The sequence below is a fragment of the Aulonocara sp. 'chitande type north' Nkhata Bay genome, linkage group LG16, assembly GCF_057382095.1.
Source record: "Aulonocara sp. 'chitande type north' Nkhata Bay isolate Kocher_YH1m ecotype deep benthic linkage group LG16, A_spYH_male_GT1.1, whole genome shotgun sequence".
NCBI lineage: Eukaryota > Metazoa > Chordata > Actinopteri > Cichliformes > Cichlidae > Aulonocara > Aulonocara sp. 'chitande type north' Nkhata Bay.
This window is the reverse complement of record NC_141359.1, coordinates 36,201,317-36,225,804: the sequence shown is the minus strand read 5'-3', so window position 1 is coordinate 36,225,804 and position 24,488 is coordinate 36,201,317. Positions and strand designations below refer to the sequence as shown.

General features: G+C 40.0%; 1 protein-coding gene across 4 annotated transcripts in view; it reads left to right on the top strand.

Moving 5' to 3' along the window:
• The window catches only part of col18a1a (collagen type XVIII alpha 1 chain a), a 75,452-nt gene that overhangs the window by 41,909 nt on the left and 9,055 nt on the right, over positions 1 to 24,488 (top strand). For 2 of the 4 annotated variants that reach the window (XM_086266303.1, XM_086266302.1), the window contains 23 exons: positions 1,585 to 2,126; positions 4,930 to 5,013; positions 7,292 to 7,363; positions 12,150 to 12,210; positions 14,178 to 14,240; positions 15,027 to 15,151; positions 16,427 to 16,453; positions 16,828 to 17,025; positions 17,397 to 17,423; positions 17,516 to 17,578; positions 17,698 to 17,775; positions 17,847 to 17,897; positions 18,009 to 18,140; positions 18,276 to 18,338; positions 19,122 to 19,166; positions 19,425 to 19,508; positions 19,962 to 20,093; positions 20,773 to 20,841; positions 22,373 to 22,399; positions 22,742 to 22,840; positions 23,148 to 23,183; positions 23,367 to 23,456; positions 23,542 to 23,574. In XM_086266303.1, the coding sequence (XP_086122429.1) occupies positions 1,585 to 2,126; positions 4,930 to 5,013; positions 7,292 to 7,363; positions 12,150 to 12,210; positions 14,178 to 14,240; positions 15,027 to 15,151; positions 16,427 to 16,453; positions 16,828 to 17,025; positions 17,397 to 17,423; positions 17,516 to 17,578; positions 17,698 to 17,775; positions 17,847 to 17,897; positions 18,009 to 18,140; positions 18,276 to 18,338; positions 19,122 to 19,166; positions 19,425 to 19,508; positions 19,962 to 20,093; positions 20,773 to 20,841; positions 22,373 to 22,399; positions 22,742 to 22,840; positions 23,148 to 23,183; positions 23,367 to 23,456; positions 23,542 to 23,574 (2,201 nt within the window). The remainder of the gene's footprint in view (positions 1 to 1,584; positions 2,127 to 4,929; positions 5,014 to 7,291; positions 7,364 to 12,149; positions 12,211 to 14,177; positions 14,241 to 15,026; positions 15,152 to 16,426; positions 16,454 to 16,827; positions 17,026 to 17,396; positions 17,424 to 17,515; positions 17,579 to 17,697; positions 17,776 to 17,846; positions 17,898 to 18,008; positions 18,141 to 18,275; positions 18,339 to 19,121; positions 19,167 to 19,424; positions 19,509 to 19,961; positions 20,094 to 20,772; positions 20,842 to 22,372; positions 22,400 to 22,741; positions 22,841 to 23,147; positions 23,184 to 23,366; positions 23,457 to 23,541; positions 23,575 to 24,488) is intronic. The other 2 variants (XM_086266304.1, XM_086266301.1) reach the window with 1 other exon arrangement.

The following is a 24,488-nucleotide window of genomic DNA, read 5'->3' as shown; positions in this document are numbered from 1 at the left end:
AGTCAGTGACCTACGTCTGAGCTATTCTGAACCTGGAGGCCGTTGTGTCATCCTGTGGTGATTTGTTTCCCTTTCTTTTTTAATTTAGATAGGTTATACTGAAGTTTTGATTGTTTTGGGACTGTAAATTTAATTATTAGTTTTGATGTGTTGGCTTGTAATATGGCCTCTAACCTTCTAAATGATATAACGACTTTGGCTATGACTAAGTGTTTCCCAGGCTCCAGTAAAATATTTATCAGTCTTTGGACTTTACTTATATGTCTGTTGACATGCATATATGTATGTGAGTGTACATCTATTAATGGTCTCATCTGCTTACTGATAAATCTGTTCTAGAAGTCTGATTGGTGCAGAGAGGAACTGCACAATGGAAGGTATTTTTATTGCCATCCTGTTGCAGCTTGACTGGGTTCTCTGTTAGCGCAGATTCAAATAAATGCATCTGCAGTCCTCCGATAGTGAGCAGAATATTCAGACTGGTGTTTATGATGGTACTGAAGAGAGCGGGATCTTCGGCTCAGATAAAATATCTCGTGTGTTTAGGCTCTCGACGCAGCCAACTGCTGATCCAATTGATCTCCAGCACTCAGGCAGTGGAGAGGCTTTGAACTGAGCGATAAAGCTCGCTTGTTAGTCACCAGGTGGTAAACCAAAGCATTTCTTCAAAGACTCAGAAATGCATCACATGTTGTCCAAAAACAGTCATTTTGGTCATTCTGTTTTTAACACATGGAAACATTTTTTTCTTTTTTGGGGGGGGGGGATCAAAGAGCAGAGGTTTGGTTTGATGTCAGTACATCAAAATCTGTGTCCACAGTGCATGTGCATGAATACACATTGCTCTTTGTGGTTTTTTTTGCCTTTCTTAAACACTTTAAATTATGCACTGACTTTGCCAGCGTCGCCCAGGGTGATGGAAGTGTCAGCACAGACATGCCGGAGGCCCAGCTGTTGGTCCCTGCAGTGCCCCAAGTCATGACATCTAGCAGATGTCATGCAAGTTTTGCGTGTTTTTTTTTTTTTTTTTTGTCAGTGTCTTCAGGAATGATGCATAAATATTCATCTGTTCCATAGTCTGCATCAGGCTTTTCATCTACTTCCACTGTGCATGAGTAGAGGATAAACCTTGACAAGGTTTCTTTCTTTCTTACTTTAGGAAGTTCTTGCTTTTGGTGTGCAGGACTTCCAACGTCTGAGAAAGTGTTCCTTTTCTTACTCTCGCGTTTTCCCTTTTTTGCAGATGTTTTGCTTTCCATATTTTCAAGTAATAAAATCACTTGTTTGTTTGTGGTCCCTTGAGAGTAGCTGCTTTCCCCGGGCTTCTAGGAAAAAAAAACATGGTTCGCTAAAAGCAGATGTGGTACCATTTACATTCTCACATACATTTCTTTACAAAGGGCATTGTGACTGATTCAGCTGCAGTTAGTGCAAGTACCCGTCCTACCTCCATCACAAACATCCACATTTTGTCACCTACCAACAGCCTCCTGGTCTAACCCCTACTCTGCCATGCTGCCCTCCCTTTAAACCTCTGCTGTTTTATGCTCACTGTGGCCTGACATCTTGTTTCTCTCCCTTTAGAAGACAGTGGAGTCTCCCTGCTACAACTGATTGGAGATCCTCCTCCAAGTGAGATCACCCAAATCTACGGACCAGACAACACCCCTAGTTTTGTCTTTGGACCGGATGCCAATACGGGCCAGCTGGCACGCGCCCACCTCCCAAACCCATTTTATCGAGAGTTTTCCCTCATGTTCAACCTGAAACCCACCACTAACCAGGGCGGGGTCATCTTCTCCATCACGGATGCTCGGCAGAGTATCATGCATGTGGGAGTTAAACTGTCAGCTGTGCAGGACAACAACCAAAATGTCATTCTGTACTACACCAAGCCCAAGTCAGCTCAGTCCTTTGAGGCAGCCAGGTTCCTCGTGCCCTCTATGACGAACACCTGGACCCGTTTTTCTCTCGCAGTGATGGACGACAAGGTGCTATTCTACTTCAACTGTGACACAGACCCTCAGGTGGTGCACATCGAGAGGTCAGCGGAGAACATGGAGCTGGAAAGTGGTGCTGGCGTCTTTGTTGGGCAGGCTGGAGGAGCTGATCCTGATAAGTTCCTGGTGTGTAAACAGGCTTTCACCTTTTTAACCAAAACACTGATATAGTAAATACAATACATTTATTTTATATCCTTTCATAACAGGTAAAGAACTATCTGTCGATTGTGCATCGAGTAAATCAGACTGTTGCATTCCTAAACTAAAGCTTCATACAACCAACATTAACTTAGAGACCGGATTCCTGCTGCGTGAAGTCTTGGAAAGGTGCAGATCAGTGTTTTGATTTTTCACGGTTGTTATTATCCTGTGAAACATTTTGGCTGAATAACTCTCATGTGATCCAATTGCTCAAATTGCCTACTCCAAACCAAAACATTAATGTCTGTATTGCATCACCATCATCTGTAGATTCTACAAATAATTGGAAGACCTCACAGTAGTGATGTAATTAGTGCCAGTCGTTTGACTGGTGTACATCTCAGCGGTTGGCCACCACAACTGGCGGCCTTAGCTGCAGGGGTTGCAGTAGTTCAACCATGGCTAATTACACATTTTTCATTCTGCCTCTGAGCATGCAATTATTTTAAGTTTATCAACACAAAAAACAAGAGAAGAACTCAATATAAGAACTGAGTTATTTTTCATTCTTGAGATCTCAATCAATCATTGCAGAGTGATTGTTTTATATCCATGTAATGCAATTATGCACTCTTTAGTAACAGTTGTGATTAAAATCGCTGAAAAGATTTATATCTTTGAGCCTTGACAATTCAACCAAACCCTTTTGGGTGTGGAACAATCTTTCATTTGTGCAATTTTGTTTTTGGAAAATAAAAAATGGAAGCTTTTTAGATTTGAATTTCAACACTTAATAGACAACACTCATGAAAGTCATGCATGACCTTATATTAATAGACAAATATAAGTATAAGTGAATCATTTTTGTCCCAGTTTCCACTTTTTTTAAGGTTACATCCATCAAGACTGACGGAATCTCCTACGTTCCCCTGGAAACTGATAGAAAATAAAATGAAATGGAAAAGAAATGTAGAAAAAGGGAAAAAATGATTTGCCTAATATGGGCACTGTTTTCAGCTTCGTCCCAGACTGCTCTCAGACTTGTATATTGGAAGCTTTCTGGTTTCGCTCTGTTGTGGTATTGACCAATCACGTTTGAACAGTGCTTTGGGCACGGACATCAAAATACCAGAAATGTAATAGTCCGTACCAACATCAGCAGATTTACATGATTCTTGATACCCAATCTGTGCCGTGGTTCTTTTTGGTAGATGCTGCACCACTTCTTTAAAAGTTCGAGGTATATGAACACCAACACAAATTTATTTCAAATTTTATTCGTCACATATATAGTACATAGTACAACATGTAGTGAAATGCTTGTGTCTGAGCTGCGGAAAGGCTGCAGACATAGCCGTGCCAATCCAGGCCTTGGTTCTAGCATGGGGGGGTCTAGCCAGGACCCTTATTGGATACCGGGTGGGAATTGAACTTGCAGCTCCTCCTCCAAAGGTGTGTAGTCTAGCCGAGTTAGCTTAGACATTTATAGAATGCTCTCATCAGTTTGTCTTCTCAAAGAAAATAGTAACATGCATTTCAGGACCCCATTAAAAAGGATCACACTTTCAATGTTGTTAATACGAAATAAAAGTCTTCCACCTTAGATACTTTGAACTGACTTTGAAATATATCTGAAAAGCATGACAGCATCGTGCATACATATACCATCTACGATAACTACTGCTCCATATTCAACATAATTTGTCTAACACATCCATTTGCTAAAAGCATCTATTTAATGAAATTGTTACATAAATGATAATACAAGATAGAATTTTGTTAAATATGTATATATATTTTTTTTTTCAAACGACTACGTCCCATCTGGTTAAAACCCCTTAAATCTCGAGCCATCTCCCCGTTGGAAAATCATCTCTCGCTTCCTCTCTCAGCTGTAACACTAGTTTCAGTCTTTTTTGATGACTGACGATAGCTGCATATGTTGCTGAAAACCTAAAGCATATATATAATCCTAAAGCAATTTTTTTTTAATAATCTGAGGACTTTTTTCCCCCATGTGTTATGTGTTGACCTGAGCATGGCCCTAGGGCTCCAGAGGTCTTGTGAATTTAATTTCCTTAATCAAATCAAGACTTGGCAAGCTCTTGCAAACATCTAAATATTTATATTTTGCATTTTGAAAATGGACATTCCATTCTAAAGGGGGATTTAGAAGTATTTTAAGTTCATCAGAAAACACATGCTGTAGTGACAAGTTTTGACCTTCATGTGAACAAAATCGAAGATTTATTGTGAAGATCTGAAGCAGTAAAGATTAAAAGGGACATCCACAGTATGGAAATGTTACTGAATAGGCCTTAAAGGTCTGTGGAGAGACTGGGTTAAAATGTCAAAGAGCTCTTTATCTTCAAAGTTCTCTTAAAAAATCCATTTGACTCTTTTTCTTGGGACATAAATGTGTTCTGAAGAAGAGTTGACTTCAAATAATGCCACAGCAGAGAGACCACCTCGACATGCACAGCTAATGAGCCTTTCATAGGCAGGAAGACGGTAAAAATGCTATCTGCGTGAGTGTCCTGTGTGGGAACGTATCAGATGGTGTGTTTGAGGCACAGATAGTGGTACTTCACAGACAGAGACATCAATAGCCCTTCTGATTTTGTGGAAGGGGAATTCCCTAAGAAATATAATTAAATCAAAGCACTGCTGAAAAAGAAAAAGCATACATGTTCTGGCAGCTGTACATGTTGTATATGTGAGAAGAAGAGCTGTACTGTTCTTTTATCATCAAACATTTAAATATCACATTCATGTTTTGCAACAGGGCGTGATCGGTGAGCTGAGGGTGATGGGAGATCCCTTTGCTGCCAGCAGGCACTGTGAGGAGGATGAAGATGACTCAGACATTGTGAGTAACAACTTATCACATACATACTGGATGACTCACTACACTGAACTCACTGGACATATGGCATAAACTCGTCAGGAAAGTGTTTACAGAGGTAAAGCTTCAGTGCTGTTTTCACATAGAGTTTCCAGGTTGGTGACTAGTCAAAAGAATGCCAGTTTAAACATTGTGTAAGGTGTGGATGTTAACCTCCAAGGAAAGGTGACTCTGGGTGACAACGTTAACATTGGCCTGCAAACTAATCTGGCATCATGCACTCAAAGTTATGCATGGTGCAAAGTGCCACAAATATCAGTATAATATTATTTGATCAGAAGTTTTCCTCTAAAACTGTATTAGTAGTTTGATTTTTTTTACAAAAAGGGTGCTGTGCTCACACCACATTCAACTCTGATAAATGCAATGCTACCAGCATTAGCTATGTGTGCACAATAGTGGCTACATACTGCAGTGGTCTACACATTTACTTAGTAGACCCAAATCTTTTTGGTGTTCGATCACGAAGTCCACCTTGTGTAGAAATCTGTCAAATCAAATATACGTTGCTACCTGTTGTGAATAAAGAGGCAGACAAACGTATGCTATGTGTATGTGATAAAATTTAAACAGGCTGCACAGCTTGCATTCGCGCTTTTTGTCATTTTGCAGCTACCTTTATAGTTTGGACAGTATGGCTTAAAAAAAATTAAGCTGACGATAATTCCACTTTGTAAAAGTAATCCAATCCGATCCATGTTTAAGATCTGTAATAAAAAGTTTTAAGTAATTTTCAAGGCTTCAAATTCAGATAATTGCACATTAGAATTTTTTAAAGGATGTGCTGAATCCCAGTTAAAAAATGAAATGTCCCAGCTTTTGACCACTTGTGTCTTTTAACCACTAATATCAGGGATAATTAGCTAGCTAGCTATCTAGCTAGATAAAACTGTCTCTGGAGTAGTTTTTGGAACTGGCAAAATGGCCAGTTCCAAAAAGTTGCTACATTATGTTTATCACAGTCTCAAATCAGGGATTTTGTTCTATGATATCTTTTTTTTTTAGTTACAGCCAGCAGCATGTGTGTGCAGAAGAATGGACAGCTAATCATCGACATAGCCAAAGCTAATGATTTATTTCTGCAGTTTTGAATCAGTTAATCATGACTTTAAAGGAAATAACAACAGCCAAATCGTGGAAGAGATATCCTACAGTAACACAAGTGATGCCATTTTACTTAAAACTGATGCTTTAGTTCAGTATGCAACTTCACTTAAACCAGTAAGACCCTACCCATTAAAAATAGCCAGAAAATTCACATTTTTTGGAACTGAGATGTTTATTAACCTTATAACTACCTATTATTTTTATTATATATTTTTTGTATCGCATTTGATACATCGGGTGTTTTTGGCAACTTTTTGTTAACAACAATGTTAATTTTATTCAAAAAAAGTTTTGTCCATAACATTTTGAAATTATGGCAAGTATTAATCATGTATCAAATATGATACAAAGGGCATCATAGGGTTAAAATCACCAGTAAATCTGTAAGGGCTGTAAGTCTGAGAGCAGCCTTTGCACCGCTGACCCTGACCACCCAGACACAAACACAGGTGCCTCGCCGCAGCCCACCAGCAGCCTTAACTGTTATTTAGTAAAACATTCACAGCTGTTCTGCTCACCCAGACCACCAAAACCATGTCTTTACTGACAGAATAAAGTTTGTGACTTTACTGCTTGTTGTCATCAAATCTTTTAGATGTTGTTTGGATTAGATGAGGGAAATCACAGGTTTCCCATTTCAGGATGTGCCTTTTATCTCCAATTGCAAGCTAACAGCTGTTTCCATGTTTTGTCAACACATCAAATACGCTGATATATCAAGAAAGGTTGAATGTAATGGGAGTTTATTGTATGAAAGCTTCTTACTCTAAATTAGTATAGCAAATATGTATGCCTTTGACTTACTGGTGTTAATGCAGACATAAATTCTGTGTAACATGGAACCTAGCCAAGAAGGTAACACGAATACTAGATTTACGACAATAAACACAACACGGTCAAGCAAAAGAGGCCACATACGCTGTGACTGAGAGCGCAGGAAGGAAAGAGCTTCTGGTCTTAAACTATATATGCACACATATTTTATTAAAACTCTCCCACAGATCAGAACATTTCTTTGCACACAGTTAAAAAGGACATTTTCAGGTTTATAATGGTCAGAGCACTGAATAAAACCAAGAGCGTGGTCTTGTTAACAATAAAATGAAGTGTAAAAATGTATGATGGGTCTCCTCAGGCTTCAGGGGAAGGAAGCGGTTATGTGGAAACCAGACCCCCAAGACCAGGCACGGAAAAACACACATGGACGGTATGCAACATCTTTTGTGTATTCTCAAGTTTCTTTAGTTCCTATGAAGGTTTATCTTTGTCACTTTGCATTCTGCTTGATCGACTGCACTGCTATTTTGCTTGTTCCTCTCGATGCACTGTTGTAAACATGCTAATGAGTTTGCTTTAAAGTTGTGGATCAAACGTGCACAAGAATGTATTAATACATCATAAGGATTCAAGCCGGTGATCAAGTAAGACACGGAGTGTGTGCAGCAGACTGTGCTTCTGTAAACTCAGTGTTAAATATACCACTGATGTCTCAGATTACCCGATATAAGTGAGTGACCACTCATCCCCCCGTGGGAGATTAAAAACTGCTGAGTTGATGTCTGGAACACGAGCTGCTTCTGTCGTATACATTTAGGGACAAAGAGCTTTTACAAAGCAAATTTTAGGAGAGCGTCATTTAAGGCATTGCTACATGGTGGTTGACAATGACCAGGTATGCTTTCCACATATAAACTTTAACTTGCCATGCAGGTAAGTCAGCTGTTAGCAAACTAGATTTGGAAATCATCTCTTTATCACTGACGCTTTACTGATTTACTAGTGGACAGTTGTCTTGACCTTTTTTTTTTTTTTTCCCCCCAAACATTCACTCACAGCTAACCGGGTAGCTCGGCTCTTCCTGTCATGTCAGGCCGGCTAGCTTGCCACTGTTGCTTTGGTGCACATTCATTCTGGTCTTGTGGTCAGATGAACTCCAACTCTAGTGTCTTAGATGACAGCTGGCCAAGACACAAGAATCCCTGTTGTCCTCTTGAGATCTGCTGCAACACAGCAGAGCAGAACACGGGCTACAAACTGCAATCCAAGACCATGCAGCTGGGGTCCATCCATGTGATGAGAGTCCCTGTTAAGGCAGCTCATTCTATTAATCCATCATCTTATGTTTTTGGACTGGAGTGTCTTATAAATGTATTATTTAAAACTTTTTTTGAGAAAGCATGCATGTGTAACCACAAAGATCAACACACAGATCAAAGCAGCACGCCTCCTCTGGTCTGTCCAATTTAACGTGAACAGAGCTGAGGCTTCAGAACCATTAGTCTGAGGTTAGAGACAATCTACTCTAAATGATCTTGTTTTTGTTTATTGGTGCCCTAATAAAAAGCAATAATTGCTTTCTGAGCTGTTACGTTCTGTGTATGTGGAGCTATCGCTGGTTCAACTTGTAACATGGATCAAACATGGCCCACAAACATTGCTGGGTTCACTTACATGCTCATGTTGTTTTGCGCATGCATCATCTACGACTATCTTTTAGTGACTTCCATCACCTCCCTTTTTGTCACTCTATCTGTAACCTCTTTGTCTTTCTGTCTTCCTCTCTCTGGTTTCTGTCTCTCTCACTCTCATAGATTCCACAGTCACCCACTCACATCTTCCCACCCTCACAGATAGCCACGCAGGCTGAGAAGCTAGCACAGTCCTCCACCCTGCACTGCCATGCGCTGTGCTTGCACGCATGCACTCCCACTCACAATTATAGTGAAGCGTTAGAAAAACCAGATGTCAATTTGGACTAAATCTGATCCAAGTTAGAGGCCCCCGGCCTCAAGGCTTTGTTATTCTGACTGGTTTCTCAATCAAACGTGTGTACAGGAACTGACAGGGGTGGAAAGAAAGTTGGAGAGGGCAGGTACCTCCAGTCGGAAGTATCTCCATCATTACAGGCCTACATTCACTGCCTTAGTGCCTCGCAGCATTTACAAAGGGGTTTTTTTTTCCACCTTCACAGACTTTTACTAGCATCATATAATATACAACGCAATTTAAAAGACAACAGCTGGCATTTAATGCCCACATGTTAGTGTTTTCCATCTGATGATGATGATCTGTTCACACAAAGTATAACTTACACTCTGCACAATTGTCCAACTGGTGCAATTTAGGCAAGTCTGGGCAAGGACAAGTTAGACAGGGAGAGTTGTATAAGTGAGACTTTCCATTTTGTCATCCTGGAATTCACAGTGATAGATGGGAGAGCGAGTCAGTCATCCTTAACGCTGTCACAGCTGGGAGTGAGTATAGAAGAGTTTAATGCTTGAAACAGTTCTTCGTTAGCCAAGAGTTCGGTGGATTTTATCAATTCTAAATGTGAACAAGTGCACACTTCTCTCTAAAGTTCACGGGAGGACTTGATTCCTGGGTTTATCTCTACATGTTTCTCCCATTTCAACTATCTTAGATATGAAAGCATGCAAATAACGGTTCAATTGTTCAGCAATGAAACCGTGAACCTGTGAAAACACAATTTCATATTTAGAAGGGAGAAGACGGTGAACATTCAGACTGATACACTGAATGAACCCAAATCATGTAATTAGATTAAATGGCGAAGATAAAAATCTGCAGAGATCGCTGTTGTGAAATGACCTGTAACTCCAATGTGTTGCCTTTCTAGATAACTGCTGAAGAAATCTCCTTTTTCATCGTACCTGTAACCGTGTCTCACATTTTGTTTGCAGAGGGGTTTTTAATGAGACGTAGCATTGTTTTGGTGAATTGTTTCTATTTAGATCATTTCTTCTTCTTTTTCTTTCTAATTCTAATTCTTCAGTTACCCAAAACCCTGTTTGTTGCATTTTCTAAACACACGGGCTGTTTTCCCTTCGTCCTCAGGCCAACCACAAATATGTGCAGATTTCAAGAAGTTTCTCTGTGATTCTTTAGAGCGCAGAAAAAAAAAGAGGGGAGGAAAAAAAAGAGGCTAAACTGCTGTGGAGGTGGGATATGCTCGTTGCTGAGGGAGCTGCATACCTGCTCTTAGATTCAGGGGGTCGTGTGGTTCAAATCCATCAACACTATGTTCTAAATGAGCCTCCCACCCGACATCCCCCACTATGATGGATCGGTGAAGAAGTGAACAAGTATGGTATTCTCCATCACATTGATGCAATTTAGAGGAGTCAATAATGCTCCAGCCAGATTCTTGGCATAGTCAGTGCTGTGAAACGCAGTGGGAAGGAGTTTGTCCCGCAGAGGAAACTGGTTAATTATCAACAGTGGCATCACTCTGGCCCTTCAGCTCCTCTCTCTTACATTCTTCAGCCCACTCCCCGCTCGAATTCCTCAGGTGACCATCTGAGGTGTGTCACCGGTGAAGAATGAGCCAAAGAGAGGGAGTATTTGCATTATTTCCTGTTGCTTTGGGAACGTTACTGACCTCGCCTCAGCTGACCTTTAATTGTTCCTGTTGCGTCTCTAAGGCCCGCTGATTTTAGTAACACAGGATTGTCAGCAGACTGCATGCTGTCTTTTCTAGGTCCAAAGAACCTGCTCAGAACTTTTCTATTGAAGGGACAAAAACAAAGACATGAGTCTAATTACGCTTGTATGCGAGCACTTTGCCCTTGTCAATCCTTTGAATTTAATGACTGCCTGAAATGTAGAATTCATGGACAACACCAAATTCTAAGCCTTTATTGCTCACATAGCTTAATTGTGGGGTCTCTCTGCCTTCAGGTTGCTCTTTATTAACTGAAAAGTCTGCTCTTTCTGGGGTTGAGATCGGGTGACTGACTTGGCCATCCAAAATATCAGATTTCTTTGTCTTGAGAAACTCTTGGGTTGCTTTTGCAGTAAGCTTTAGATCGTTATCCGTTTGCAGTGTGAACCTCTGTTTCAGCTAAGCAGAGAGTATAGCTCTGTACACTTCACAATTCATCCTTCATAGACATATGGACCATGCCATAACACCTACCTCCAGCCTTTCTGACAGAAAATCATGGATCACGAGCTGTTTCTCTTGTTCTTCATGTTTTTCTCTTCTTATCATTATGGTAAGAGATTGTTTTCAAAGCCTAATCACTGGTAACCACGGGTTTGTCCCTGGTTGTACATTCTCTGTATTTCTATTTCTATTAGATATGTGCATTTTAGTTGGAGTTGTTTTTCTTAATTATGGAAATAATTCTGTTCTGGTCTTTCAGTCCTTTTGGTGTTACTGAACTGAAGTAGCAGATTGTTGATTTGGCCACTGCCTCCGTCTGTCTGCAATATCTCAACATATCAAACAACATCTTTAACCGCCTTGAATTAAAGCTGAACATCTGCACTTTAACTGACTTAAAATCCACTGTGGTGGTGTACAGAAGTAAAATTACACAAGTTGTATTTTTGTCTATTACACAGTCAGGTCTATGGACCTAACTGTGTAATTCGCTTGCTAATCAAACAGTGTTCGCACAACATTTTTCTATTAATACCAAACCGATAAGGCAGCAGCAACAGCATGACTGAACGCACCGTGGATTGTGTTCCTCGTCAGCAGAGGAGGTCTGCTACAGAACCCAGGCATGAGACGTCTGACAGCGATTAACACAAAAATGGCAATTACAGTCGATTTGACAACAAAAGCAGTTTGCCAGTAAATGAAGGAAAATCTGGTACTGGTTCTCTAACTTGGAAAGCACATGTTGACTCAATCATGTTTTTCAAAAGGTTTGGTGTAGAGCTGGGAAACAGTTTTGTTAGTTATTAAGAGAGCTTTGGCTGCATAGTCTGTAAAGATTAATGCAGATGAATGGCACAGCAGTACCGAAACATGACTCATTTTGGTTGCCGTTGTTTGGCATCAATGTTAACAAGGATAACTTTTTCCCAGGCTGCAGGATTATTTCCAGGGCTCTTCTGCGGAGTGGATGGAGGGAAACTGAGCCATAAAATCTAGAGCAAGATCAGTGCAGCTTCCAGCAAATGTCGCCTCCTGCCCTTTTTAAATATGCATCTCTGTCTGTCATGTTGTTATTTTTCTGCAGACGGCTCGTCCAACTTTGAGGCCCATTCCGCGCCCACCGATGACCAGGAATGATGAGACTGGTGAGTTTATGTGACACCAGACTTGGATTTATTCATTTTCAGTTCATCATTTCATGCAACCCCCGTGTTTTTACAGGTTCTTTTGAATCAGCCCCTAGCGAATGTCAGTGTCTTTAATAAATTTATTTTACTTTCAAAGATAGAAAATAAGCTCTACACTTCCACATGCTGACACAGGCTCACCTGCCGGGTATAACTAGAGGAGTTTAATGGCGCCACATGTTGCCACTGAGGTCATATTCGTTTAAAGTGCATAGCTGAACCAGTCCAGGCTCGTTAGGAACAGATTTGCTGACAAATGTCTCCATCTAGTGGTCAACAGTAATGCACTATGGAAGCTGAATTATTTCTCATTGAACAACAAAGATGTCATTTCGCGGGTTTTTTTTTTGCTTTCATGATGAATTTATACAAGAATGTATTCAGAACGATGTATCCTCATATACTAGCAGTATCTCACATACTGCTAGTATAAATAATAATTTAACTTCTGTATGTTAAAGACTTAATCTACACCATTAGTGGTATGTGTACTAATTAATAAAGGGGAAAGTGGAAACCATCAAAAATCACAGTATTGATAATTTTGTATGTAAAAGATGGAAAAAGCCAACCTCATGATGATTTTTTTCTTCTCTTTTTTAAGAGTCAGGAGAAATGTTATTTGAGAGAAGCACGTGCTAATCTGTTAGCTAAACTTTGATTATACACCATTAAGGATACAGTGTCAGTCGATGGACCCACGTGCTCACCATCTCATGACAGAATTTACGTCACTCTGGCCCCAGTTGATCCGACTCTGAGCTGTAGAAAGTATAATCAAGGGCTTAGACTAGCGGTCCCCAACCTTTTTTGCGCCATGGACCGGTTTATGCCCGACAATATTTTCATGGACCGGCCTTTAAGGTGTCGCGGATAAATACAACAAAATAAAACTAGTACCGCTACCGAAAAAAGAAAATTTATTCATAACACACGTGAAAAGACCCAGGAAAACCGAGTAAACGATAAAAACGATAACAAAATAAAGCTGAAAACCTATAAAAACCCTGAAAACTATACATTTCACACTTGAGCCTCAACTCTCGCGGCCCGGTACCAAACGACTCACGGACCGGTACCGGGCCGAGGCCCGGGGGTTGGGGACCGCTGGCTTAGACTGTATGTGCACAGTCCAAAAACACACTTACATACTCAAAGTAGTGCAGAGTAAGAGACGAATAAAATGCGACATGTTCAGTCATCAAGCCTGAAGCACAAACTGCTTGAAAGGTCTATATCTCACAGCAAACTATATCATTTTCAAACTGCTCTAAAAGGCACAAATGGCATAAACAAAGTCTTAAGGTCCACTTTGTGACTGGAATTAACAGATATGAAACCTAGTAGACTACAAGTTGTTACAGCTGCCTGCATCTGGACACCTGCCCAGGAGTTAGTGATGTTGGCCACTTCGCCATTTTAAAGTGCTGCCCTCTTAAGCTACAGGCTTTCTGTATTGTCTGGCTTACCTTAATCACCAGTTTATCAACACTTTCCTAGTTATGCTTCATCTAATCTTAAAGTCGTTCAGTTTACTTAGCTCAGCTGTTTACTAGTACATACTGCCCTCTGATGGTGTTTTTATGTAGTGTGCTATAATACATTACTTCAATTCAGCCAAAATATGTTTGGATTACTAAGCACTCTGTGTACTCTCACTGTAGTACTGCCCAAGCCTAACTATCGTTGCATTTTCAGGTAGGCTGCAGATCATGTCCAAGCATTATGTTGCTAATGGCTCTGGTTTGCACCCACGCTTGATGATGACAAAACAGTAACAAAACTTTTGACACAGGAGAAAAAAAAACTGTTTACTATTAGAGCTTAATGAACAAAATGTTTGGCTTGTGTCCCAAAACTACTTTGTAGCTGACTCGAGGAATTCTGGAAACGTCATTTACACTGTATTTTTATATTGTGTTCAGCAAGGGACTCCCAGTACGTTTCACTTTCTGTGGAGTCCAGCCCCTTCCTTCGTGGGCCACAAGGTGGGTTGAGGGGAGTTTTAAAAACACAGACAAAGCATCCAAATCCTGCATCTCTTCTGCTGTCTGTCGAGATGCTCTGCTTATGGCATGTGTAGCTATCAAGCACGACTTCACATGGATTAAACATGCAAACAGGTACAGGAGTGCATGCATATACGTAAATGCTTCTGAATTCATTAACGGTGGTGAAATGTTAAAGTTTGGGCATTGATGGCTGTAATGCCCTGAAAAACTACATTCACAGAGAAATTTAGAAGAACTAAGAGTGAATGAGCAAGGAAGTGGAAAAAGTTAATATTTAAGAAATATTAAATTTCTTAAACAAATTAGAGAACTGAAGACGTGTGCAGGAATACTTTCCTGTTGGCTTGGGCTGCTGATGCTGTTTCTTGTGGCATTATTTTATTCCAGCTATTTTTTTTTTCTTAAACCTGGAATACTAAAGATGTTCTTGCAGTGGGCATCATTTTGCTGTGCTTCATGTTCAAACTGAGAACAGTTGGAGGTCAAACCCGGTCACACGTGAATATCATCATGGTATCTGTGCATGTGGGTGTGACCACCGTTAAACCTTTGCGTGGCTGAAAATTATGGCTGTGCACACACACACAGATTCATGCGCCATCAGGCAAAAAGTAATTTTCTTTTACCCCTTCCTCTTCTTTTGGGAGCAGGAAATATCCTGTTTATTGTTTGGGATGTGGGATACAGTCGTTACTCATTTTTGAGAGGTTTTCATGAGGATATTAACGACTCTCCCCTCTGCTGTTGTTTTTCTCGGGCCAGTCGAGGCTAAAGGACAAAAGGGCGACAAAGGGGACAGAGGAGAGAAGGGAGAGAGGGGTCCAGCTGGGCCGAAGGGAGAAGCAGGCTCTGGCTCCAGCTCAAGGAGTGGATCCCGTGGAGACAAGGTTTGGACTCAAAGACACGTTTCAGCCTTTATGGTGGATAAAATAAATGTAGTTACCTGGTGATGCTTGAAACAGTTTCTTATTTAAGGCTTCCTGAAGGATGCATGTTTGGACAGCACAACCGTTTGTCTGTAGAATAGTGAGTTTTGGCTTAAAATTGTTATTTTTATATTGGGTTATGAAGTTATGTCAGCTTTGTTAGTTGTAATAATGTTTGTCCACGTTTTAAGGGCTCAAATTAAATGAAAACGCTTTCACGGCCTCACTCTATGTGCTATATCATTAAACGATCGTTGATGAATGAAGCATACATTAGTGTATCCTTTCCTTATCTTAACATAAGTTGTTACTAAGAGCCACACTTCAAGAGCCTTACCATTGGTTGGAAAAGATAAGAGTAGCAGTGAAGAAGATGTGGTAAAAATACCCTGAAGGAACACTAGAGGGTGCAGCAAATTTCTAATGGAATATCAACACATTACTGACAGTCTTGTATTTTGTTGATTGGCCTATTTGTGCTACTGGCAAACTAATGTACTTTATCACATTGGGGGGTGCTAGATGTTGTTGATATGCTGAAAATAATTAATTTAGCACATTGCTCTGTGTTTGCAAGGGAACATAATATATAATATAATTAAACATTTGTGGCTATAAATAGAATGACAGGATGCTTTTATAAGGTGCTGTTGGATAAAATGGGCTGTTTTTAGCATCTAAGTGGTTGCCAAGCATCATGGTGATATAATAATGTCCAACATAGATGAGAACCTTCAGGGGCTTCAGAGATGGACGTGTGTCCCAAGTTTGGTTGCTTAACTTCTGATAGTCTAGAAAGTTTTTTTAGGCAAAGAAACAAACACTCTGACAGACAGCTTCATGCGTCATAGTTTTTATTTTATTCTGAAAGAAAACTACATTTGTGTTCTTATTTCGTAATTGTGAAAGTCAAAATGCACAATGATCACGGAAAACGAGAAAATCAAAATGAATCTATACTGACCTCATTATCTTCTGCCATGACACACATGCATAAAGTGAGGTGATCTAAATTTATGCACAGGCAAAATTGTGAAACTGACATGCAACAAGTGAAATATGATCATGTGTAGCATTTTTTTAAGTGAATGTGGTTTTGATTCTGGATTTGATTTCTATTGATGCCACCTCAGCCACAGTATGAGACACTGGGGATGTGCTTCATGCCTGCTATTTTTTCAGGTCTAAATAGAGAAATTGTTTCATCATTGACTTTACTGTCTCTTCTATTTTCAGGGAGAATCTGGGACAAAGGGAGAAAAGGTAAGTAAGAGATTTCCCTCTGGCTCACTTGTAGCTCTATGATTTTGGTCGCTGAATAACACAAATGTAATAAACTACTAAAATTAAATGGGTGTGCCTGCTCTTCATGGTTCCTTGGGTGAACAACTCTGCTTCAAACCTCTTAACGTGCATCAGATTTCCAGTGATGCATTTGGGCTCTTAAGTAGCTAACATTTAGCTGTTAAATGTTAGCCACACTCCAAAAATAGTGCCTTACAAATCCAGTTTAACTGTTTGTATTGTTTCTCTAGTTGTTATCACTGAGAAGAATGTTACAGATGCACTTTAGAAAGACAAACAGTGAGAATATTACATTTCAACGTTTTTCCTGCAACAATGCTTTCCATTTCTAGGGCAGCGCAGGCTTTGGATATAAAGGTGTAAAGGGCGAGCCAGGCCCACCTGGACCCCCGGGGCCCCCTGGTTCTCCAGGACCTGCACCCGAGTATACAGTCGGCAGTGACGGCTCAGTTGTTTCGAGAGTTCCCGGGCCCAGAGGACCACCCGGAGCACCAGGACCCCAGGGAACTCCAGGAGCTGATGGAGAGCCAGTTAGTGGACTGAAAATTATTTGCTTACTAGAAAACACCAAACACAACAAATGTGCTGTTACTGTTGAACCAACGTTACTGTATCTGTCACGGTTTGCATGTTTACATATATTATTCTGATTGTTTTCACATAGTGCTGAGAGAGTGCAAAGCACCGAAACTTGAGAAAACACAAACTGATAAAATACAAGAAAACTAAGGAAGCTAATTAATCTGACAACACATCAGTTTGCTTGAATGTCAGTAGTTCCTGTTGTGAGATACTTCTACATCCTACTCACAGGGCCCTGAATTTAAAATCTGTGGCCAACCTGATTTATTTACATACTAGTCTGACTTCTAACTCATGTCATTCTTTATTCATCCTGCAGGGTGATCCTGGTGAGGATGGAAAAACTGTAAGTTGTTTTTAATAATGTATGACTTTAAATACAGAATAGGCATCTCACAACATCTCAACTGCCCTAACATGATGATTTTCTCAATACAGGGTGCTCAAGGACCTCCAGGCTTCCCTGGAACCCCAGGAGACCCTGGAGCCAAAGGAGAGAAGGTAAGATACACTGACAGCGTAACAGGAAAGGAAAAAAAACAGAAGCTGTAAAAAGAATCATTTAATGTGCACATGTGCTGAGCAGACCTACCTTGTCTTAACAAATGTTGTACCTACAGGGAGACCGTGGAGAAGGTCATGCAGGCCCGAGGGGGCCTCCAGGTCCTCCAGGACCCCCAGGACCAGGATTCAGATCTGTGAGTTTCAGCTGATTTTAGTACTTAATGATTGTTTTTAAGAGATTATCCTAATTTCAAATATATTTCAGACCTTTGAGGATATGGAGGCCTCAGGATTCCCTGATCTGGAATCTATTCGGGTGAGAAAAAAAACATTACTTCTTTAATTATCCAGGGTTTTGTTTATATATGTTTATATTGAGGTGAAAGTCTAAATGTAATGAATGTTTTTGTTTTGTTTTTAAATGCAGGGTCTACCTGGGCTACCAGGTCCACCAGGCCCCCCCGGACCACCTGGTCTTCCCGGCGCCTCTACAGCTGAAACAGCATCGAGTTCTGCAGCATTTGGACCACCAGGAAAAGATGGAGCACCTGGTAAACCTGTAAGTGTCAGGCTCACAACATGACTAATTAATACATATATCAACACTCAAACTCTCTGAAGTAACTTCTCAGTCTAACCAAATATCAATAATCAGCTAAGAATGTCTATCTGATCCTAATCTTTTGGCCTCTAGGGCTTGCCTGGCATACCAGGTACTGATGGCAAACCAGGAGCTCCTGGTCCCAATGGGGAGAAGGTAAAGACTATGAAGATAACGGTTTCTTCTCTAAGAACTAAATAAATCTGATCTAAAATGACATTTCGTCTAATGTGTAATAAACGCTAGTTTATTAAAGTGTGCAGTAGCTGCTGGGGTTCAGATATCAAGAGCAAAAATTAAAATCCAGAGAGAACTGCAATAAAAAACGTTTTCAAGCTATGCTAACTAGCTTTGACCTTCCAAGTGTTGGATAGAAAGGAATGTGTGGATCTCCGGGCTTTCTAGTTTCCCCTCCGGACTGGACAACTGGTAGTCCTAAATTTTCCATAGATGTAAATGCGAGTGTGAATCCTGAAAGACACTGGAAGCCTCTACAGGAAGTCTCCGAGAAATTTCAGTGATTTGGTGGTGTGACAGGTAAGCTAAGTGTTGGCGATCCAAAGTACTTGGTACTGGATTAAACGAATCTAAATTCCAAAAAAGATTCATCTAAGCTGAGTACCACTGGGAGCAAAGGATACTGTGACACATGACACAAACGCTACTCATTTCAACCAGAAATATTAGGGGTGGGAAATACAGTAGCAAGAGTTTTCTATGCAACTATATCCTTAAATGTCTACTGGCTACCAACTATAAGCTACTAAGCGAATGCTGATGAGTAAATTGCTCAGTCTTTGGACAGGCATTAGACACAACATGTCCACAGCCGCTTTTAGATTTTCTGAAAGTAAGAAAATTGTTCATAGTTCTTATTTCAAGTTTCTATTCAACTTTAAATGGTGTTGATAAGTGTTGTCACTGTGTTTCCTAAAATAGGGTGATGCTGGCGAGCTGGGTCTTCCAGGAGCAATTGGAGAAAAGGTGTGAATTGATGACCTGTTTTTTTTCTCTCTCCTTTCCTTTTTAAAGATTTTATCTCAAAGTTAGTGTCATAAAGTGCTCTTGATGTAACTTGTTTTAGTAATTAAAAATTGTTTAGACAATCCTGAGAAGAAGGTAAGTACATTTCAAAGTTTATGGCACACTTTTGGGATCTCCAACTATGTAGAGGCACCCACAGGATAACCAGTATGTCATGTAATACTTCTAAAACTTTTCCTATCCCTTTCTCTTCCTCAGCCAAGTTCCTACTTTTCTTTTCTCACCAATCTGCTGCCTCACTATTTATCCTCCTCCTCCTCTCCTAAGCCTTCCCATCTGCAGGTAACTGGGCTCCAGCGTGTCAGTCATCAAAGAGGATTTGTGTCTTCTAACAATATGCAAATGTCTGTCAAATACTGTCAGTTGCAGACTTGACTTTAAGTCTAATCTGAGAATTGGATGTGTTTTATTTCACATATTCTGACATCTAAATTTAGTCCCAGGACAGTGAGCATGGGTTTTGTGCAAAACAGTGTGTGCTTTGAAAACTCCTTCCAAGTACTCTGATGGCTGCATGTTTAGTTTTGGATGATACATGATGCCAATTAATTAAAAACACATTGTAGCTTTATTTATTCAATTCAGTTTTATATATATATATATATATATACAGTGCCAAATCACAAAAACAGTCACCTCAAGACACTTGTGAGGCGACTGTTGTTTATTATGCAGTCTACTAAGTATTAAATCTCTTATTTGCTTTGATTAATTTATTTAATTTTTGCCCTACAGGGTGCTCAAGGAGAACGTGGTTTACCAGGAACTCAAGGAGAGCCAGGATTAGCTGGTCTGCCTGGACCCAGGGGACCAGTTGGATCTCCTGGACCTCCCGGGCCTCCTGGACCAAGTTATCGAGTTGGATTTGTAAGTTATCATGATAAGGTACATTTTACTTGTATAGCACTGAATCCTAGCAACCATTACCTCAAGGTGCATTACATTCTAACAAGTTCCTATATCTTATTAGAATGTTGCTTTGTAGCTGATTTTGTCTTATTTTAAGTGTAATGAGATATTTCTACTAGAAATAAGACAAATATACTTGGCAAGATTTTGAGTTTTTGCAGTGCACTACAATAATACAGAGGAAACCCCAGCAATCAGACAACCCGCTATGAGCAAGCAGTTGGCAACAGTGGAAGGGAAAACTCCCTTTTAAGGGAAGAAACCTCAGGCAGATACGGGTTCAGGGAGGGGCAACCTCCACACTGAGGCATGACCTGATCTTTGAAGAGGTAGAGGTGGTGGGCAAGCAGAGGGAGGTCTGGTTTCTCTGCTTAGACTGCTGCGCCCATCATTCCAACCGGGATAAGCTGCAGAAAATGGATGAATGGTTGGGTGAAAGTAGACATATTTAGTTACGTATATATAGTGATTGGCTTATAAGTTAAAATATTTACTGGAAATGTTTCAATCAGTTTCCAGAGTTTTCCCCTCCCACGATCCAAAATGTGACAGACTAGTGACATGCTAGCTTTACTATGTTTCTTTTGCAAAAAACATTTAATCTCCAAAAATGCAATTTAAAATATTTCATTTGAAGGATGACATGGAGGGCTCTGCTGGTGGTTTCAATGGACGTCCTGGCATCGGAGGACCAGATGGAATACAGGTACACGTGTTCTTATCGACTTTGGAAGATAATTTTATATAAGGCTTAAATTCAGAGTAAAAATTTGAATAAGCAATAGTACTTGCTTAACCCTTTATAATACATGGAAATGTTCATTCACCGAACTGAGCACGTGTATACACCCTTATATAGGTTGTGCTGTTCTACAGTATGGTACTTGATGGGCTGGCTTCCATAAAAGAGACAAGCAGGAAGCATTTTAAAGCAAAATCCAGGCAACTTTGAAGGAACAATAACAAGGAAGTTTAGAATTAGTGAAAACAAAATATATTACCATAGAAACTGAAAATATAACAAAGTAAGTTAAAATAACATTATGTTGCAGCCCTTTTTTCATTCATAAATCAAAACAAATTACAAATATTGACTGACTAAATCATTTTAACGGTACTTGGATTAAAAACGAGGCGATCGTGGCTCAAGAGTTGGCAGTTCGTCTTGTAATCGGAAGGTTGCTGGTTCGAGCCCCGCTCGGACAGTCTCGGTCGTTGTGTCCTTGGGCAAGACACTTCACCCATTGCCTACTGGTGGTGGTCAGAGGGCCCGGTGGTGCCAGTGTACGGCAGCCTCGCCTCTGCCAGTGCGCCCCAGGGCAGCTGTGGCTACAATGTAGCTTGCCATTACCAGTGTGTGAATGTGTGTGTGAATGGGTGGATGACTGAATGTAGTGTGAAGTGCTTTGGGGTCCATAGGGACTAAGTAAAGCACTATACAAATACAGGCCATTTACCAAACAAACAAATTTACATATTCCTGTATATGAAGCCTAAAAAGCCCTTAAAATGGGGTAAACCTTGTATTCGATCACTGTGTAGTCATGGCAACATCCAATATACTGTTGACCACTACTGTCCTACAGTGAGTTTATGATAAGGTACTTTTTCTTTTTTTTCTTTTTAGAAATAACAAGTATGGCTTGGTAAATGCTTTTGGTGCATTCGTGAATAACTGACCTACCACCACTTGTGTTAGTTTTAAATGACCAAGTCATGTGATCCAATATGGTATCACCAAATTTCTAGAAATCCAACCCTAACAATACCTATTGAACTATATATAATGCAAGGGTTTCATCAACTTACCACAGTTAGTTCTGATATTATAACCATAAATTTTGGCGTAGGTAAGGATGAAAAACTCAATTTTCCAAATTCTGACATGGTTATGGGCCATTGCTGATAGGTCAGATACACTAATGTCACTAGCTGTCACATAACCCGATCTTTCCTGATTGGCTAGAAGAAACTCAACCTTACAGTGAGTTATGGGATGGCCAGTTTTGATGTCCATTTAAATGATCAAATATGGTTCCATCAAGGGTTTATCAAGAGTCTATTAAGCCATCTGATTAAAAGGTTTCTGACCAACATGATCTCTCGCTTGCAGATTTCTGTAAGAATGTTTTTAGAACTGTTCAAACAATTTTTACGAGGAAACTGCAAATACATGATGAAGGATGAAGAAGCTATACATGAACTACCAAATAACCCAAACAAATATGTGCTTTCAGGGTCCTCCTGGATTACCTGGACTTCCAGTAAGTAAATTATAATTTATGTTGAGGTGGAAAGCTTGGAGTATGATCACAAATAACAACAACATGTCCTTAAATGTAATTAGTTGTTGACCAACATCCATCCAGCCAACAGTCGACACTGATTATCATTGTCCTTTGCATTAGGTTTTGCCCTCCTGCTTGCAAAACATAGTCCTACGCTGAGTTTGAAACATCAAATCTAGCTTGATGTGTTCCACATTAAGTCAAGGAAGCAAGATTTAGAAGTTCAAGTTCCTGCTCTGTTTCCTGTTTGCTGCCATTTTCTTCTTCTTCGTTTATAATTTTGTTTGCCACCAACTCAAATTGAGTGTTCTTCTGCAGGGTAACCCCGGCTTGCCCGGCAGACCAGGTGAGAAGGGTGATGGAGGTCCTGCTGGGAGAGATGGGCAACCAGGCCTGGATGGCTTCCCTGGACCTCCGGTAAAAAACCCCCAACAAAAACAACTTAATAAATAAAGATTAAATTAAATCTCTGAATTAGACAGATTAGTTGAAGAATATTTACATATGATATAATTTCTCCAAGTTTTTATCTTTATCTTTGGAATAGAATTTTTCATGTTGGCATTCATGGACAACTTGTATATTAAAACTGATATATGAAAGAAAAAAAACAAAACAACGTTTGTTGTTTGAACGTTTCATGTAATTAGGTTAGTCTGCAGACCGGTCATTTGACATACAGGTTTCTCTGTTGCTAAAGTATCTCACTCTTTGAATTTTACAGGGATCAAAGGGTGACAGAGGAGACAAAGGGCAGATGGTGAATATCATTTGTAATTATGATTGCACTTGTTTTACTACAAAGCACTCATTACTAAGATATAACACGAATGATATCTCCTACCACAGTAGCCTTCCTTAACCTTCTGTCATGTTGATTATGTGATAAGCTTTCACTACTGGATGCTAATAAATTTTTTTTCCTCTTTCTTTCTGGTTTTAGGGTGAACCAGGTCGAGATGGAACTGGACTACCCGGTCCACCAGGTCCACCTGGACCACCAGGACAAATCGTCTACCAGACATCAGGCAATGTAAGTAACAAGAGATGAGCACTGCTGTTTGAGTCTGTATGAAGCTAAAATCCAAACCTGATGGTAATGTCTGCCTTTTCCACAGTTTGATGAAGTCGTTGGCAGAGCTGGCCCTCAGGTATGTTTGAACTCTGAAGGTGTTTTTGGACTAAAGACAAAGAGGAGTTTCACTTCATGTTACTTGCACAGATTCAAGCATGCTTGTGGTCCATGTCACAACCCAGAAATGTTACAATTGGTATTAACACTAACATTTTTTTATACAATTTACCAGGACGTCCTACAATTTTGTTTCCTAATGTTGAATCATGCAGCTTTGGTTACCCTCAAAGGGTACCAGTAAGTTATTCCTTCATTTCTAATCATCAGGCGAATCCACAATCTGTGGGAGAATCTCAGCCGATGGCCTTTGAAAAGAAAAAAAAACCAAAAACAATTTCAACCAACTAATGCTTATTCGCCTTTATGCATACTGCATGAAATATGCATAGGCTCTGTAATCACACAGTGGAAAAACCTGGACTTACACAATATTGCACAATAATACCAATATCAACATGTTACAAAACAGCTCTAACACTGGTATCACGGTGAGCATGGACCTGTAGATCCATACCAGCCTCGATATTTGCTGATACTGGCAAATAAGGGCCAAAGCCCATTTTGAAGTTGATGTTGGCAGCAGGGTCCCACTGGAAAAGTAAGTCGTACTCAAAAGAAACATCCAGGGGAATATTTTACAACTTCTTCTGCCATATTTTTAAATGTTTGCATTTGTGACTATAAGGAATAGTTCCCTTATAAAATGGGCTGTCAACTGAAACATGACAAACAGCTTCTACCAAGATTTATACCGCACAGCAGAGTATACAATTATGGTGTTCAAAAGAAACCTCACTGCTCATTACAAATTTACAGTGTTGTAACAACTGTGGAAAAGTGACAGCCAAGAAACAAACACTGGTTTTCATTCACCTACACCAAGCAAAAGCAGCACTTAACTTCACAACCTGCATTTTTAGCCTTAATTTG